Raw genomic sequence first — 14,120 nt, 5'->3', positions numbered from 1 at the left:
TATTTTAGGGTTTGTTTGGATGTGTTTTTAAAATGATTAAAAACACTTTTAGAAAAAATATTTTTCGGTTCCAAAAGTACTTAAAGTGCTTTCTACAAGAAGCACCAATTAAGTGTTTATTCCATGAAGCACTTTAAGTGTTTTTTCAAGATTTGCTTGCATTTTTACTAAGGATTGGGTCCTAAAATTATTTTCACTAAAAACGCTTACAGTTATTTTAAAAGCACATCCAAACGAGTTCTTAATCTCTTACACACTCGTGTTTAATCTTGATCGCTGGTTCTATTTGATCTATTAAACCTGAGTATCCTGTGCTTGCTTAATTGCTGCTTAGTTAGGTTTATTTATAAGCGATTTGGCCTTGGCTTGTTTGCCAACTGTCATGGAACCGGCACAACCAAGTAACTTTCTACATTTTATTCTGCTGGGTGAGTGAGTTTCTGAAAAGCTTGTATTCTTACAAACATTTGGGAGGCTTTCCCCTCAGCGGCCTAATTGACCCAAAGAACAAGGCCTGCCAGCCAGCCATGGAGAAAACCTCGAGAATATTGTTCCTAAACACATTACAAATAGCATACTTATCGCTTCTAATTCTTATTTCACCCGTAGGATTTATGCACAAGCACAACGGCAATTGATTCGGCTGAAACCGGGAAATCAATTTTCAACAGCTTCGAAATCTGTCAGTCAGTTGGGCCAATCATCTTCTCTGGCACCACAAGAGTATCAAATTCTTCGCTCGATAGCATTCCAAGTTTCAATGCAGCTTCCTGCAGAATGGTTGTATCTTTGTTAGATTCAAATGCTTCAGGCCAGTGCTCAAACATAATTTGATAATGCCATGTGTCTAACAAGAACGGAAACAGAATTTTCGACTAATCGAATTTAAGCTGAATTATCTCGAAAGGAATTAATACCTTCAAAGTGGATCCCTCCTTGTGGGCTGTCTTTGCGACTGCCGCAGCATTATCATAACCAATTTTCTGAAATAGAAGCAGAAATATAAGTCCGACAGACCGAAAGGACGCAAGAAAAATATATACATGAATGGGTGGAAACTTACATGATTCAAGGATGTGACCAACATAAGTGACTGCAATACAGAAACAACGTAAAATCAATTAGCTCTTAAATCTAAGATATGGAATGCTTAAAAGGTGCACATTCTTCACCAAAAAAATAAACAGACCTCATTAAGAAACTTTGAAATTCTTTCCCTATTAGCTTGAATTCCTCTCACGCAGTTCTTTTCAAAGGAAGCAGATGCATCCCCAAGCAATCTCACAGACTGTCAGTAAAGAATCAAAAATACCAGCTCCGTGAACAATTGCATGTATGTGGCGCTGCAGCACAACAATAGACTCCAAACACAAATCGAGTACATACAGTAATAAAGGGGCATCTACTTAGGAAGTTCCATCATATGGAGAACTCGAAATATCGCAATGCATCCAAGTAAGTGAAAATGCTCTATGACATTATTGTACCCACAACTACATTCAAGAAATGCGGGTACTTGATTTCTACAAGTTTTAGGTCGAAATTTCAGTACATGCAGCATTTTGGTTTTGAACTACAAATCATAACAATACTACAACAGAACTTACGTGTAGGAGACCACTAGCAATCATTGGCTTGAACACATTAAGTTCAAAGTGACCAGTTGATCCACCTACTGTAATGGCAACATTGTTACCCATAACCTGCATGACATAAAAATACAAATTGGGTACAAGAAAAACTATATAAAAAAGATCACAGTATCCTAACATTAAACCAACATCTAACTAATGACTTCTCAAATGTTTGTATATCTTAATGAAACAAAAAAGGAGACACTTTACCCGAGCACAGACCATTGTGAGAGCCTCACACTGGGTAGGGTTTACCTTCCCCTGGAACAAAAATGAAGTCGATCAAAATGACAAGTTTGGTGGGATTAAAACTTTGCACGGAAAGCAAGTTACAGGTGTTGGGCTATTTCTTCATAAACATATGTAGGGAAGATATGAGAGTTTACAGGCATAATGCTGCTACCAGGCTCGTTTTCAGGGAGAATGAGTTCACCAAGGCCACAACGTGGACCACTGTACATGAAATGCACCATGAAATTCATAATTACAGAAAGGGCACATGGAAAGGGAACGAAGAAAAGACAAAATGATCCAAATAGTACACAAACCTTCCTAAAAAACGTATGTCATTAGCAATCTTCATCAAAGAGGTAGCAACTGTGTTTAGGGCTCCGCTAGTTTCAACAACAGCATCATGTGCAGCCTGGAATAAAACAATAAATGTATAGCATGCAATATAAGTTTGTTGTATACGACGCAAGAATGTTTACCAACTGTTCAATCAAGTTAAATCTTTCATCCATCAAAAGAAGAAGATTGGCATTTAGTGTAGTGACTCACCAAGGCTTCAAACTTGTTTTCTGCAGTGACAAATGGTAACTTTGTTTCCTCAGCTACTGCTGCAGCTATCTTTACATCAAATCTGGAAGGAAGACACGGAATAAATGAAAATCCAAAAGGCATAAGAAATTCACTATGAAAGTTATAATATTTAAAAGTTTAGTAAATGTACAAAGCATGCATCTCTATATATAAAACCAAGTGAGGTCTACGAAATACTAAAATAAATGGTGAATAAATTACTTTTCTTAGAAAAATCTTGAGATTCTTGAAATATAAGAGCAGGAAAAAGAAAAAAATAAGAGTTGAAATGAAACCATGACTCCCCCAATTGAAAATACATCAGGATACCAAGGCAGGCAAACGTAGAGAGAGAAAATCAAGGAAAAAGAACAAACAAATATTCTTCAACCCTAAAAGCTATTCATACCCCTTCTTTGTGTTCAATCCAGTCCCAACAGCAGTACCACCCTGTGCAAGCTGCTCAAACAAATTATCAATCAATCAGAAGGTTTAAAAGAAAAAATAAAAGGGGAGAGAAAGCAACTGACAATCATATGAGTTGCCTACCTGATACATGCGAGGTAGCGTACGCAAAACTCGTTCAATTCCATACTTCACCTGTAGCCAAAGAAAGAGGCTTTTGATACGTAACTCCTCGAACAAGGTACCAATCTTGTCCAAGAGTCAAAGATGTAAAAAGAATAGTATGGCCCAATGATGAACCAAGCTCGGCAAGAGGAACGTAAGCTCACTTGTGTTGAATAGCCGCTGAATTCTTGCCCAAGGGTCAAAGGTGTCGCATCTTGCGTGTGGGTTCGTCCAATTTTAACAATATCTTTGAATTCTTCAGACTGGTAACATTAAAACATATGGAATCAAGAACAAGTTTCACTTTTGGAGAAAATAATTTTGATTCATAAGATATCCATCTGCTTTCGAATGAAAATAACCAAACCTTTGAATGTAGGGCAGCATGCAAAGTTTGCAAATTTGGTATCAGTCTTGAGTTAATTTCCTTTGCAGATGCAATGTGCATGACCTGGAAATACCACACAACAGTTCAACAAACAGCAACAAAGCAAAAACCAACCTCACTAAAACAAAGGAAAAGGACTTACCGTTGGGAAAGTGTCATTGGAAGATTGTGATCTATTAACATGGTCATTTGGGTGCACAAACTTCTCGCCGCGCTGATGGCCAAGTATCTCAGCTGCCCTGTTCGAAATGACCTGGGCACAGTCCAATATCTTACCCCATTAATTAAAAATTTAACATACACAAGAAGCACGACCCAAGAGCATAACTTTCATGGATCAGTGTTAACTAGCTGCTAAGAGCTCACCTCATTGGCATTCATGTTGCTTTGGGTTCCACTGCCAGTCTGCCAGATAACAAGCGGAAAGTGTTGGTTGAGCTTTCCCTCGGCGACTTCTTGGGCAGCTTGCATTATTGCTTTCCCAATAGTTGGATCAAGCCCATACTCCATGTTCACCTGCAGTACTCACCATAAAACCCAGCCAGGAAATACATCAAACCTTACAGGCACAAATAAAAACCACAAACCTTTGCAGCGCATTTTTTGAGCACCCCAAAAGCACGAACAATGGGTTCGGGCATTCGCTCCCGCTCGCCGCCGATGTCGAAATTCTGCAGCGATCTCTGAGTCTGCGCCCCCCACAGCCTGAAAATTCACGTTTTGGATAAATAAAATCACTTCAAATTTAGAGACATGAAAAATGAAGAAGCAGCTTGGAATGGAGAGAAAGACGAACTTGTCTGAGGGAACGTTGATGGGTCCAAAAGTGTCCCTTTCCTCTCTAAACGACGTCGAATAGGCTCTCAAAGATGTAGCGTAGCGGAACGCCGCCAACGGCGTCAACCCTCCGGCTGCCCGCCGTGATACGACGTACATGGCCATTTGCTGGTGATAGAACTCGGAACGATGAAGAGAAGTATGGAACGTAAGCTGAGTGGTTGGTGAGTCCAAATTATATGGCGGCGTGCCAGAACGTGGCATGCATTTGGACTAAACGCAAAGCGAATTGTCGTTTTGAGTTCAGATTTGGGTCGGATGATAGGGCTCATGGGCTGGTGAGTTGGTCCATATGAGCCCACATTGGGCAGTCCAAGATTCATGTTACCCGGTTTAGGCCCACTGCGCAGTAGAATAAATAAAATTAATCAAAAGGTAAGAAAAATAAAAAAGAAGAGTACTAGGGAAAGTTTATGCAAGTGGTGAATTGTAAATTGCATTGCTCTTCATTTTATTGTGCTCTGGTTCAAATATTTTGCCTTTTCTCAGCTTAATTTAGAGCAGTAATATCGCGTGTAATAAAAATAAACAACTTTATTTACATTTGTGTTGTGTAGCTTGGTACCAAACTTACTCTTCAAACTCATATTTTGAACAACAGCATATTTACTATGGCGATAGAGGAATAAATTAGTCATGAACTTGTCGTTCATAATATATTTACATGGGTTACGTAATGGGCTAGCCATGCAATTTTTCAGTTATAATTGATAATATCAAACTTGTCATCCACAAGATCTGAACCTAAAACTTTCCGCTTACATGTGCGGAGAAATACCACTTGCCGTAGTATTATGTGGCACCCAATGCACTTAAACTTCTCTTTACACTAAACTAAATTAATTAAATATTTAAATATTAAAAACAAGCCACTTATAGCGTATTTATTAATTTGTAATCAAATTGAGAGGAATTGAATTGAGGAGGAATTGGATTGAGGAGGAATTGAAATGAGGTGGAATCAGAATCAGATTCCTGTTGAAGTTGTTTACTAAAACTGTCCGGAATCGGAATACAATTCCACAAAGCTGTTTACTAATTCAGCAGAATCGGAATATAAACCAATATGATTACTAAAATGTCCTTGTCTCAAATCAAATATTTTATATACTTTTTTTAATAAAATTTGATATAGTATATAATAGTAAGAAAAAATTAAATTGCTTTTTTATTTCATAGACATACTACAATGATTTTGTTTATTTTATTTTTATAAATTTAAGTATTGACTTTAATATATAAATTTTCTTGCTCAAGTTGTAGTTTTTTCTCTTCGGTATATGTATGGAGTTGTGCATAATGTGAATGAACATAGAATTATGCTTAATGAGCTAGAAGGACATGGAAAGAAATTGTTAGGAGCATTTTCAGAAAAATAAGTCTAGGGTTAAAAAGATAATCTTGGAAATAATGAAAGCAAGTGAGGGCATAAAGGGAAACAAATTATCATTCCGATTGGTTGGGCAATCCGGAATCCAAATACCTTGTATATGTTGGGAATCTAAATCCTTCAATTTCAGGAATTGGATTCCATTTTTTGTGTGGGCCCCACACACTTTTGATTCCTCCCAATTTTAGAAAACACAGGTATAATCCGTAATTGGAATCGGATTCCTTATTCTCATTCCGATTATGGGTTAGTAAACGCACTATTAGTACTACGGTCTAGTGGTATGCCTCTTTACTTGTAAGTGAAATGTCTCAAGTTTGATTCTCGTCAAAGGCGAATTTGAACCACAATATTGCTAGCCCATTGTGAAGCTAAGCCCATCCCTTCCCACCTTAGTGAAAATAATATCATTGGTTAAAAAAAAAAAACAAAATCCTTTGAAGAAATTTTGGAGAAATTTAATTTTTTGGGTGACGATTACACTGTGATAGTGTTGTTAATCTGTGTGTTATATTGTGAATAAACAATATGATTAACAAACATCATGGACCTAGATTATATTATCATTAAAAAAATCCATGTGTTATAAGGTCGCATACTTGTTAATAATAAAGGAAGGGGGAAGAGTTCAAAACTATTTCAATAATTTTAGGGAGGGGGGATTTTTGAACTTGGGACGCATAGGTAGAAACCCAACAACCTATCCACTAAATATTGTACCACATGCTACTATTGGAGGGTTAGATTTGTTGCGTTTAATACATTAGTCTTAAGCTGATGACATAGCTAGATTAGGATAGCTTATCACTATTATTGTTAAGATGTACAACTACTGCAGTTCTCCATTATTAATTAATGAAATTATTTTAAGATTTTCTTTAATGTTACAATGTTACAATCACACTAAAAAACTTATGAACTTAAAAAAAATTATCTAGGTTAATAAAATCAAATACAATGATCACCATGTTAAATCTTATTGCAAGTTGTTATGATTTTATGCACGCCTATATAAATGTATGTATTGCACATGCCTTTCATGCACCCTTAAATGCCTTTCGTTTGTGGCGTGCATGCATAATATATACACCCACACACACTTTGGATGCGGTCCCTAGTTATGAATATTTTTTTACTGAAACTTTGTTGGTTTTCAATTTTTGATTGAAGTCCTTGAAATTAATGTGATAATTTATTTCTATGTATGTTACTATATTTTTTAAATAAAAATTTGAAATTTATAGTTGTTTATATTAATGAGCTTTTAAATAAAAAAACCATAATTTGTGGGATTAAAAATATCAAAATATAAATATACTATTGTGTGTGTGTGTGTAAACATGTGTACATTCATCAAAATTAACCAAAAAATTATTGTACCAAAACATGGGTACATTCTTCAAAAATCACACAAAAATAAAAAGATATTAGGCTTAATAACATTAGTAATTTTCTTCGTTTAAACTTGACATAGATACATTCTCAAATCAAAGAAAAAAAAATGTACCCATATAAGTTTAAAAATGGATTAGAAAAAAATGGTACTTACATATAACAAATTGGTATATTTAAGAATGAGTACATTTTAAGATTAAAATTTTGAAAAAATTACATGAATGGGTACATTTAAGATTAAAAAATTAAAAACATTTTTTAAAAAAGCCAATGGGTACAAACTTATTCTAATTTATTTATTTATTTTGGAAATATTTTGAATTGAAAATTAGTGAGGAGTTTAATAAAGATGTGAGAATTAAAATTTTAAATCAATTATTAATTTTTATTTTAAAAAATTATGTAACTGACATGTAAATTCATTGTTACATTAATACTAGGGACTTAGATCAAAATTTAAAAACTAATAAGGTTTCAATCAATGAACATTAGTAACTAGGGACGGGATACTAATTTTTACATATATTTACATATATATATATAACAAAGTGCAGAAACAGTTTTGCTCAATCTTTTTCATATATATATATAACAAAGTGCAGAAACAGTATTGCTCAATCTTTTTCTGACAAGTAATATCTAAGGAATTGTACTCAGACTCAAACCTCAAACAGCATTCGAAGATGGTAGACTTTGCATTGCCTGAAGAAATTAAAAGCTACATTAGCAAGCTGGGAAATGATGTTCCAAAACCGCAGCCCCTCGGTCGATTGTTGTTGTCTCAAAACGCAATAAAAGCAAACTTTTTACCGCTATCTTTGGATCCAAATATATTCAACGAAATCGAGCACAATGTGTTGAATGGGAGACAAAATTATAGTGTTAAGCTGTTAAAGATAGAACCCCCAGCGGATCCATCGGCCCCCGGGGCATCGGTGCCCACAAGATCCGAGGTTGTTGCGTCTCCTATGGATCTGGTTAAGAACGAAAATTACTATGGTTTAACCAAGAACTGGAGTACTGGTGTTGTCAAAGGGCAAAAGTTTGCTGTGTGAAGGGAGAGATTTTTCAGTGTGACTGTCACACGAGACGGTACTCCACGTGTCTCTATATAAATTGTGGGATATGTGTGTGAAAAGGTTAATAACTTAAAAATTAAAATTTTCCACCACTTACATAAAAACATGTGATGTACCATCTGTATTCCCATCATAACTAAAAATTTCTCGTGTGAAAGATTGTACAATGTATTGGACAACTAGGATTATGACATATGCCATTAGATTAGTCAAGAGATGTCTTAAAGTTGTTATATGGTGTAAACTATAAATACCTGAGTGTAATTATTACAATTACAGTTAATTAATCAAGCATATATACTTTGAATGAATTTGTAAATGCAATGGTATATATGTTTTTGTTGGTTGGTGCGTAAACTTACAAGTTTAAGTTTCTTACTCATGTATTTTGTGTTTTTAATAAGATACGCATATGACAATCCAATCGAGGTGATAATCGGGGATACATTACAAACTCTTCTTCATTTATGTTACAATACGTAGTTATTCCAGTATGATACAGATGTTTCTAATTATTGTGTTAGTCTCCTCTAGTCCTATATATAAAATCAATCTAAAAGACTCTTCTTGATCGGTGATGATGATTTAGATCAATGATAGAAGACGATCTTGGTTCCTAATCTGGAAAACATACGCACATATTCACTTACATTGTTACATAGATATATAAGAAAGGGACATAGTTTTACAATAGCTCAAGACAAATATGTCTTTGCAACACAGACACATGAATATATGTAAATTGCCATTTTCCTTCTTCATAGCAGACTGAGGTTAGAGACTTGAGAGTGCAACATTTTGGTTAAGAAGTAACATTTACACACTAGGAATTAATTGGTGTGGACGTGGATCCTATCGTGTCTAGAACTTTGCCCGATTAATTTTGCGCAAAGAAGATTTCGTTGCCTAAAATTCTTTACCGACGAATTTATACTTTGCGCGACGTATCATTTTTTGTTGGGCAAACACTTTTCTGTAGTTGTGTAGGCACCTACCGTAATGTCTAATGGGGTAGAGAAAACTTAGCTATCTTTAAAAGACACATGACGATGGTATCTCAAGTCACTCATTCATTATTCTATATTTAACCGTACATTAGTAACTTAAGATATCATTATCGTAGCATTCCAAACACATTAAAAGTTCTTCTCGCAACGGAGGACCCCTCGACCCCTCTCCTGCAGTTATGATGCCTACCACTGCTGCCCAGTAACACTCATAGTGTTCTACAAGAATTGAGAGACACAAAACTACAACACTGGGCTCCAATTCACTAATAAAAAATAAAATAAAACAAAGTTACGGTCTTTGAAAATTAACCAACCAACCCCATGACCCCATGTCCCCATGTCTTTGCAATATGTCCCTCTCAGCCTTCGCAAACAAAAAATCCACAAAAACGTGAAAAAAGAAAAGGAGAAGAGAAAGAGCTTTAATTAATTGAAATTAGTGTGGCAAATACTAAAGCTTGTTGCTTTATGATACATCTGGCCGTTAGCGGCCAAATAATTGAAATTCTCGGTGGCGGTTGCTAGCTGGTTTTCTTGGTTCCCCTCCTCCACTGCCACCGCCGCGGGTTCTCCATGTGATTCTCCCCTTTATCCGAGGGTTTTTTTGTCAATATACTCAAAAGCATATAGTTATCGTCAGCCTTATTCTAGAACCAGAAGCACTTACCAGCTTCGTTTCTGATAAATAGGCTCTGGCAATATCATGCCAATCCCTTCTTTTATGGTTTTTGACGAGGTTAGGATATTTATATATACAATTTTACAACGCAGTAATACGCCAAATACTTATCATTAGGTATCAAACTTATCTTACGCACATGAAATTATTGGAGATATGTGAGTCGAACATGAGACAATATAAAACATCGATTACAACTAAGTATCAAACTCATTATTGACATATTGTATAGGTGAGTCGAACATAAAATAATCGAACAGAAAACCAATACTTCGTAGGCAACGTGGCATGTGATGATGTAACAAAGTAAGTAAATAGTAGGCATTATATGTTGACTAACATATGGCGCAGATTTTGGCAAAACAACGATAAGTCTTGGGAGGAAACCAACTAGAAAAAGAAAACAAAGACGCGTTCGTCAGTAGAAGTGTTTGATTTGATGTGAATCCCAGAATTGGATGTGCGACCGTACGAGGAGAAGGAGGAGTGAGGGAATAAATAGCACTCTGATAAGCAGCAGCACAAGGGCCAGACAATCACTCATAGAGGAGGAGCAGACGAGGGCGGGCCCACACTTGACGGCACAAGTAGTTGCAACCTGGCGCTTTGGCAACTTGGGCTGACGCCAGCCTCGCAATATCGACACATCACTGACATTATGGTCCTCCGCCCCACCCCCGTGCGCAGCACCCAACAGGCAAGTTGAAGACGTGACTGAAACGATATCTCGAACCGATTGCGTATTGTGTATCCTTATTACACGCTTTTGTTATTTGAAAATTTTAAAACAGTATATAATTAATTTGAGATAGCTTGCAACATCAATCAAATCCTCAAATTAGTTACAAAGATTTTGACTGTGTTTTTGTGTTTGTGCAAGAGGGTTTTGGGGGCCAAGATTGTGTCGGAAAGACATGATTTGTGTTGGGAATCGTGGAGGTTTAATTCAATTTCTATATTTGGTAAGGAACAGGATTAACTTAATTTCTAAACTTGATTAAGGAACAAGATTACTTTTTTATTGTCGAAGATTTTGTAAAAGAAAAAAAAAAACATTATTATTCAGATTTGAACTTTCCAACTTTGATGCGTGGAAAATGCTTTTTATTGTTGTGCAAATTGCAAATTTCTGCTGGCCTTGTCCTTCTTTTTTAGCTGTCGTTTTTTCTCACCACCCGTTTGTTTTTGTTTTCATGTACATCATTGGCATTTTATACCCCAAACCCTCCTCTTACTTGTTCCCTTTTTCTTGTCCTTCTTCTTCTTCTTCCTTTTGTTTCATATTTTTACTGGGTTTTTGCAGAGTTTCCAGAGGCTGCTGCTCTCTCAGTTTGGTAATTTGCTGTTAAGTGGAAGGGCAAACGACTAATGAAGAGCCTAGTAAGTACGTTGGTTTTGATTTCTAGCGTTTGATTCATATATATATGTGTGTATGTGTGTGAGTATGTTGGTTTTGAATTTTCCTCGTCTGGGAATCTGCAAAAGATGATCTTTCTGATCCAATAGTTGTTGGTTTTTACATTGTATATCGGATTTGCGTACGATGTTTGTGAAAAACATCCACAAAAATGGAAGATTAGTTTTTGTTTATGATTCATGATTCTCAGATTAGATTGCTTCTTTGTTTTGCCTAAATTGTCGAGATCTTCGGACATCGAATGTTGTATTCTTTAGTCTGTTTTACTGTCAATATTCATTGATTTTTTCGTTCGCTTTAATCTGTTTTACTGTCAATATTCATTGATTTTTTCATTCGCGCTTTCTGTATCGTTGATTAAGGTTTCGATTTTAGTGTGTTTTTCTTGGTGTTCTACCAAGTTAGTCGCAGGATTTTTGAAGACATATCCCTAACTTCCCTTCAACTTTAATTTTCTTTTATTTCGCATTTTTCAGCTGGCTCTGGTTTTGGTTCTGGCATTTACTAGTGCTGAGTACGATGGAGAAGGAAAGGACAGAGAATGCGAAAGGAAGAAGCTTTTCGATCCCAGACCTCACAGTGTGTCACTCTTGGAGTTTGGCGCAGTTGGAGATGGGAAAACATTGAACACAGTCGCCTTCCAAAACGCTATCTTCTATGTCAAGTCATTTGCTGACAAGGGTGGTGCTCAGCTCTATGTTCCACCCGGCAGGTGGCTCACCGGGAGTTTTAACCTCACCAGCCACCTCACGCTCTTTTTGGAAGCCGGTGCCATCATTCTTGGATCCCAGGTTCACATATAACACAAATGAAAATTATTTCTCTACACCATTCTCTTTCTGCACCCTGTTGTTTATTTATGTCTCGACCTTCCTTTGATTTATTCAATCTAAAGGTCGGAAATAAACAGTCAGGAAATCACTTTGCTGACACAAATTTTACTCTGCTTTGTACCAATAAAAACTTTTCCACTTCTGTAAAAATTGCTCATTTTTGGCAATGCTTATGCAGGATTATGCTCACTGGGAAATTGTGGAACCCCTGCCTTCTTATGGTCGAGGGATCGACTTTCCGGGTTGGAGATATCGTAGCCTGATCAACGGAGACAATCTAACCGATGTGATGATAACAGGTGAGGATATTCATCCGTAAAATGGTTGTCTGCTGAGATATATCCGAGTTCTGCTCTTCTTACGTAACTAATTCCACATTCAATAAATTTTACCAGGTGATAATGGAACCATTGATGGGCAGGGTTTCGTCTGGTGGGAGCAATTCAGCTATCATGCATTGAATTACAGCCGACCACATCTAGTCGAATTCACCAGATGCGAAAATGTCACTGTATCGAATTTAACCCTCTTGAACTCCCCTGCTTGGCACATTCATCCGACATACTGCAGGTACTGCTCGTAGCTTATGAGGTCAAATGTCACTTTTCTTGTATGCTCAACTCTACCAGATGCATTTCAAGAACTGATCTGATGTTAATCTATATGTGTCGAAATAATGCAGGAATGTGCAAGTTCTGAACATAACTCTCCATGCTTCTCCTGCGTCTCCATATACTAACGGTATAGTCCCAGGTGCGTCAAAAATTCTGTTCACGCTGTTTATCTATCACTGCATCTCCATATACAAAGCCTAAATATCTTTCGTTACGTGTAACTCAGATTCTTCCGAACATGTTTGCATTGAGAACTGTAACATTAGTATGGGGCATGACGCAATTGTTCTCAAGAGCGGTTGGGATGAGTATGGAATTGCCTTTGGAAAACCAACCAAAAATGTGTACATCCGTGGCGTTAACCTTCAGTCTTCTTTAGGCTCCGGCCTGGCATTTGGCAGCGAGATGTCTGGAGGCATATCGAATGTTCGTGTAGAGCAGCTTCGTCTACATGACTCATTCATCGGCATTGCACTAAAGACAGCTATGGGAAGAGGAGGTTATATGAAAGACATAGTTATATCCAATGTCAAAATGGAGAATATTCGCTTGGCAATTGAGGCTACTGGTCAGATCGGTTTGCATCCTGATGAAAAATATGATCCCGATGAACTACCAGTTGTTAAAGGAATCACTTTCGAGAATATGGTTGGCACTAATGTTACATTAGCTGGAAACTTTTCTGGACTCGAAAATTCACCTTTCACGTCCATCTGTCTCTCAAATATCTCATTCACCCTCACTTGGAATTCTTCTACCTCGTGGTTCTGTTCCAATGTGATCGGTTTTTCACAGGAAGTTTCTCCCAAACCGTGTTCAAACCTCCGGGACTCGGCTTTTAACTCTTCCTCAGCTTGCTTCTTTCCGTTATATAATTATGCTTCAGTTTTGTGAGATCAACGTCGAAAAGACAAAATCACCGGTTCCTTGCAGTCTGTACATTAGACACCGTTTATACAGGAGAATTTTCCAATAAAGCTCCAACTTCGAATCTTCCATCTCTATACAAACAGGCATTCTCTGCCTTGCTACGAGATCTTCCCAATCATTGTGGCATCCTGATAGGCTCACGTAGAGCCTCATTTCTTCGTGTACAAGGAAATTTTGGTAGTGCAGTACAACTCAGATAGTCAATTGCTTCCATTGTGTTTTTAGTTTTTCTTTGAATTTCTTTATCTACAATGTAAATTTCGCGTAATGTGGACTGTTACCAGTTTAATCACTCATCATGGTCTGGCACTGAGTGGGTTAAGTGACTGATGTGATTGAAATTATGAGTAATTCGAGTTTAATGTACTGATTAAGTCAAGTTTGGTAATGAATGGACTTGTGCACGCTGCGGTTTAGTTGGTTCTGTCGTTGTCCGTATTGTTGGAGGGAAACTTATCTGCACATATGGTACAATAACGATATTTCAAGCCAATCACGCAGTGTCACATATTTAGATGTTTACGGAAGTTCATTTCTTACTTT

At 36.8% G+C, this 14,120-nt stretch overlaps 2 protein-coding genes across 3 annotated transcripts; one reads left to right on the top strand and one right to left on the bottom strand.

Moving 5' to 3' along the window:
• Positions 1-391: 391 nt before the first annotated feature.
• LOC103967193 (fumarate hydratase 1, mitochondrial-like) lies at positions 392-4,553 on the bottom strand. Its single transcript, XM_048585764.1, is given in 18 exon segments — positions 392-770; positions 918-983; positions 1,064-1,093; positions 1,190-1,288; positions 1,608-1,703; positions 1,845-1,895; positions 2,021-2,087; positions 2,183-2,277; positions 2,415-2,496; positions 2,845-2,894; positions 2,985-3,035; positions 3,170-3,268; positions 3,373-3,456; positions 3,536-3,646; positions 3,760-3,909; positions 3,981-4,098; positions 4,190-4,397; positions 4,400-4,553. Coding segments are annotated over 18 exon segments (1,698 nt in total). The 3' UTR covers positions 392-683.
• A 5,590-nt stretch (positions 4,554-10,143) lies between these two features.
• LOC103967190 (probable polygalacturonase) lies at positions 10,144-14,001 on the top strand. Of its 2 annotated transcripts, none has more exons than XM_048585639.1 (7): positions 10,144-10,480; positions 11,087-11,163; positions 11,677-11,991; positions 12,212-12,332; positions 12,429-12,603; positions 12,716-12,786; positions 12,874-14,001. In XM_048585639.1, the coding sequence occupies exons 2-7, from the start codon at positions 11,152-11,154 to the stop codon at positions 13,539-13,541; spliced, it is 1,362 nt and encodes a 453-aa protein (XP_048441596.1). In that variant the 5' UTR covers positions 10,144-10,480; positions 11,087-11,151; the 3' UTR covers positions 13,542-14,001. The 2 variants fall into 2 exon arrangements, with proteins under 2 accessions (XP_048441596.1, XP_009378739.1); XM_009380464.2 differs by having other exon boundaries at positions 10,144-10,745.
• The last annotated feature ends 119 nt before the right edge of the window (positions 14,002-14,120 follow it).

This window comes from the organism of the source record quoted next, unplaced genomic scaffold, assembly GCF_019419815.1.
Source record: "Pyrus x bretschneideri cultivar Hongxiangsu unplaced genomic scaffold, Pyrus_bretschneideri_v1 Contig23, whole genome shotgun sequence".
In the NCBI taxonomy this organism is placed as follows: domain Eukaryota; kingdom Viridiplantae; phylum Streptophyta; class Magnoliopsida; order Rosales; family Rosaceae; genus Pyrus; species Pyrus x bretschneideri.
This window is presented reverse-complemented; position numbering and strand designations above follow the sequence as displayed.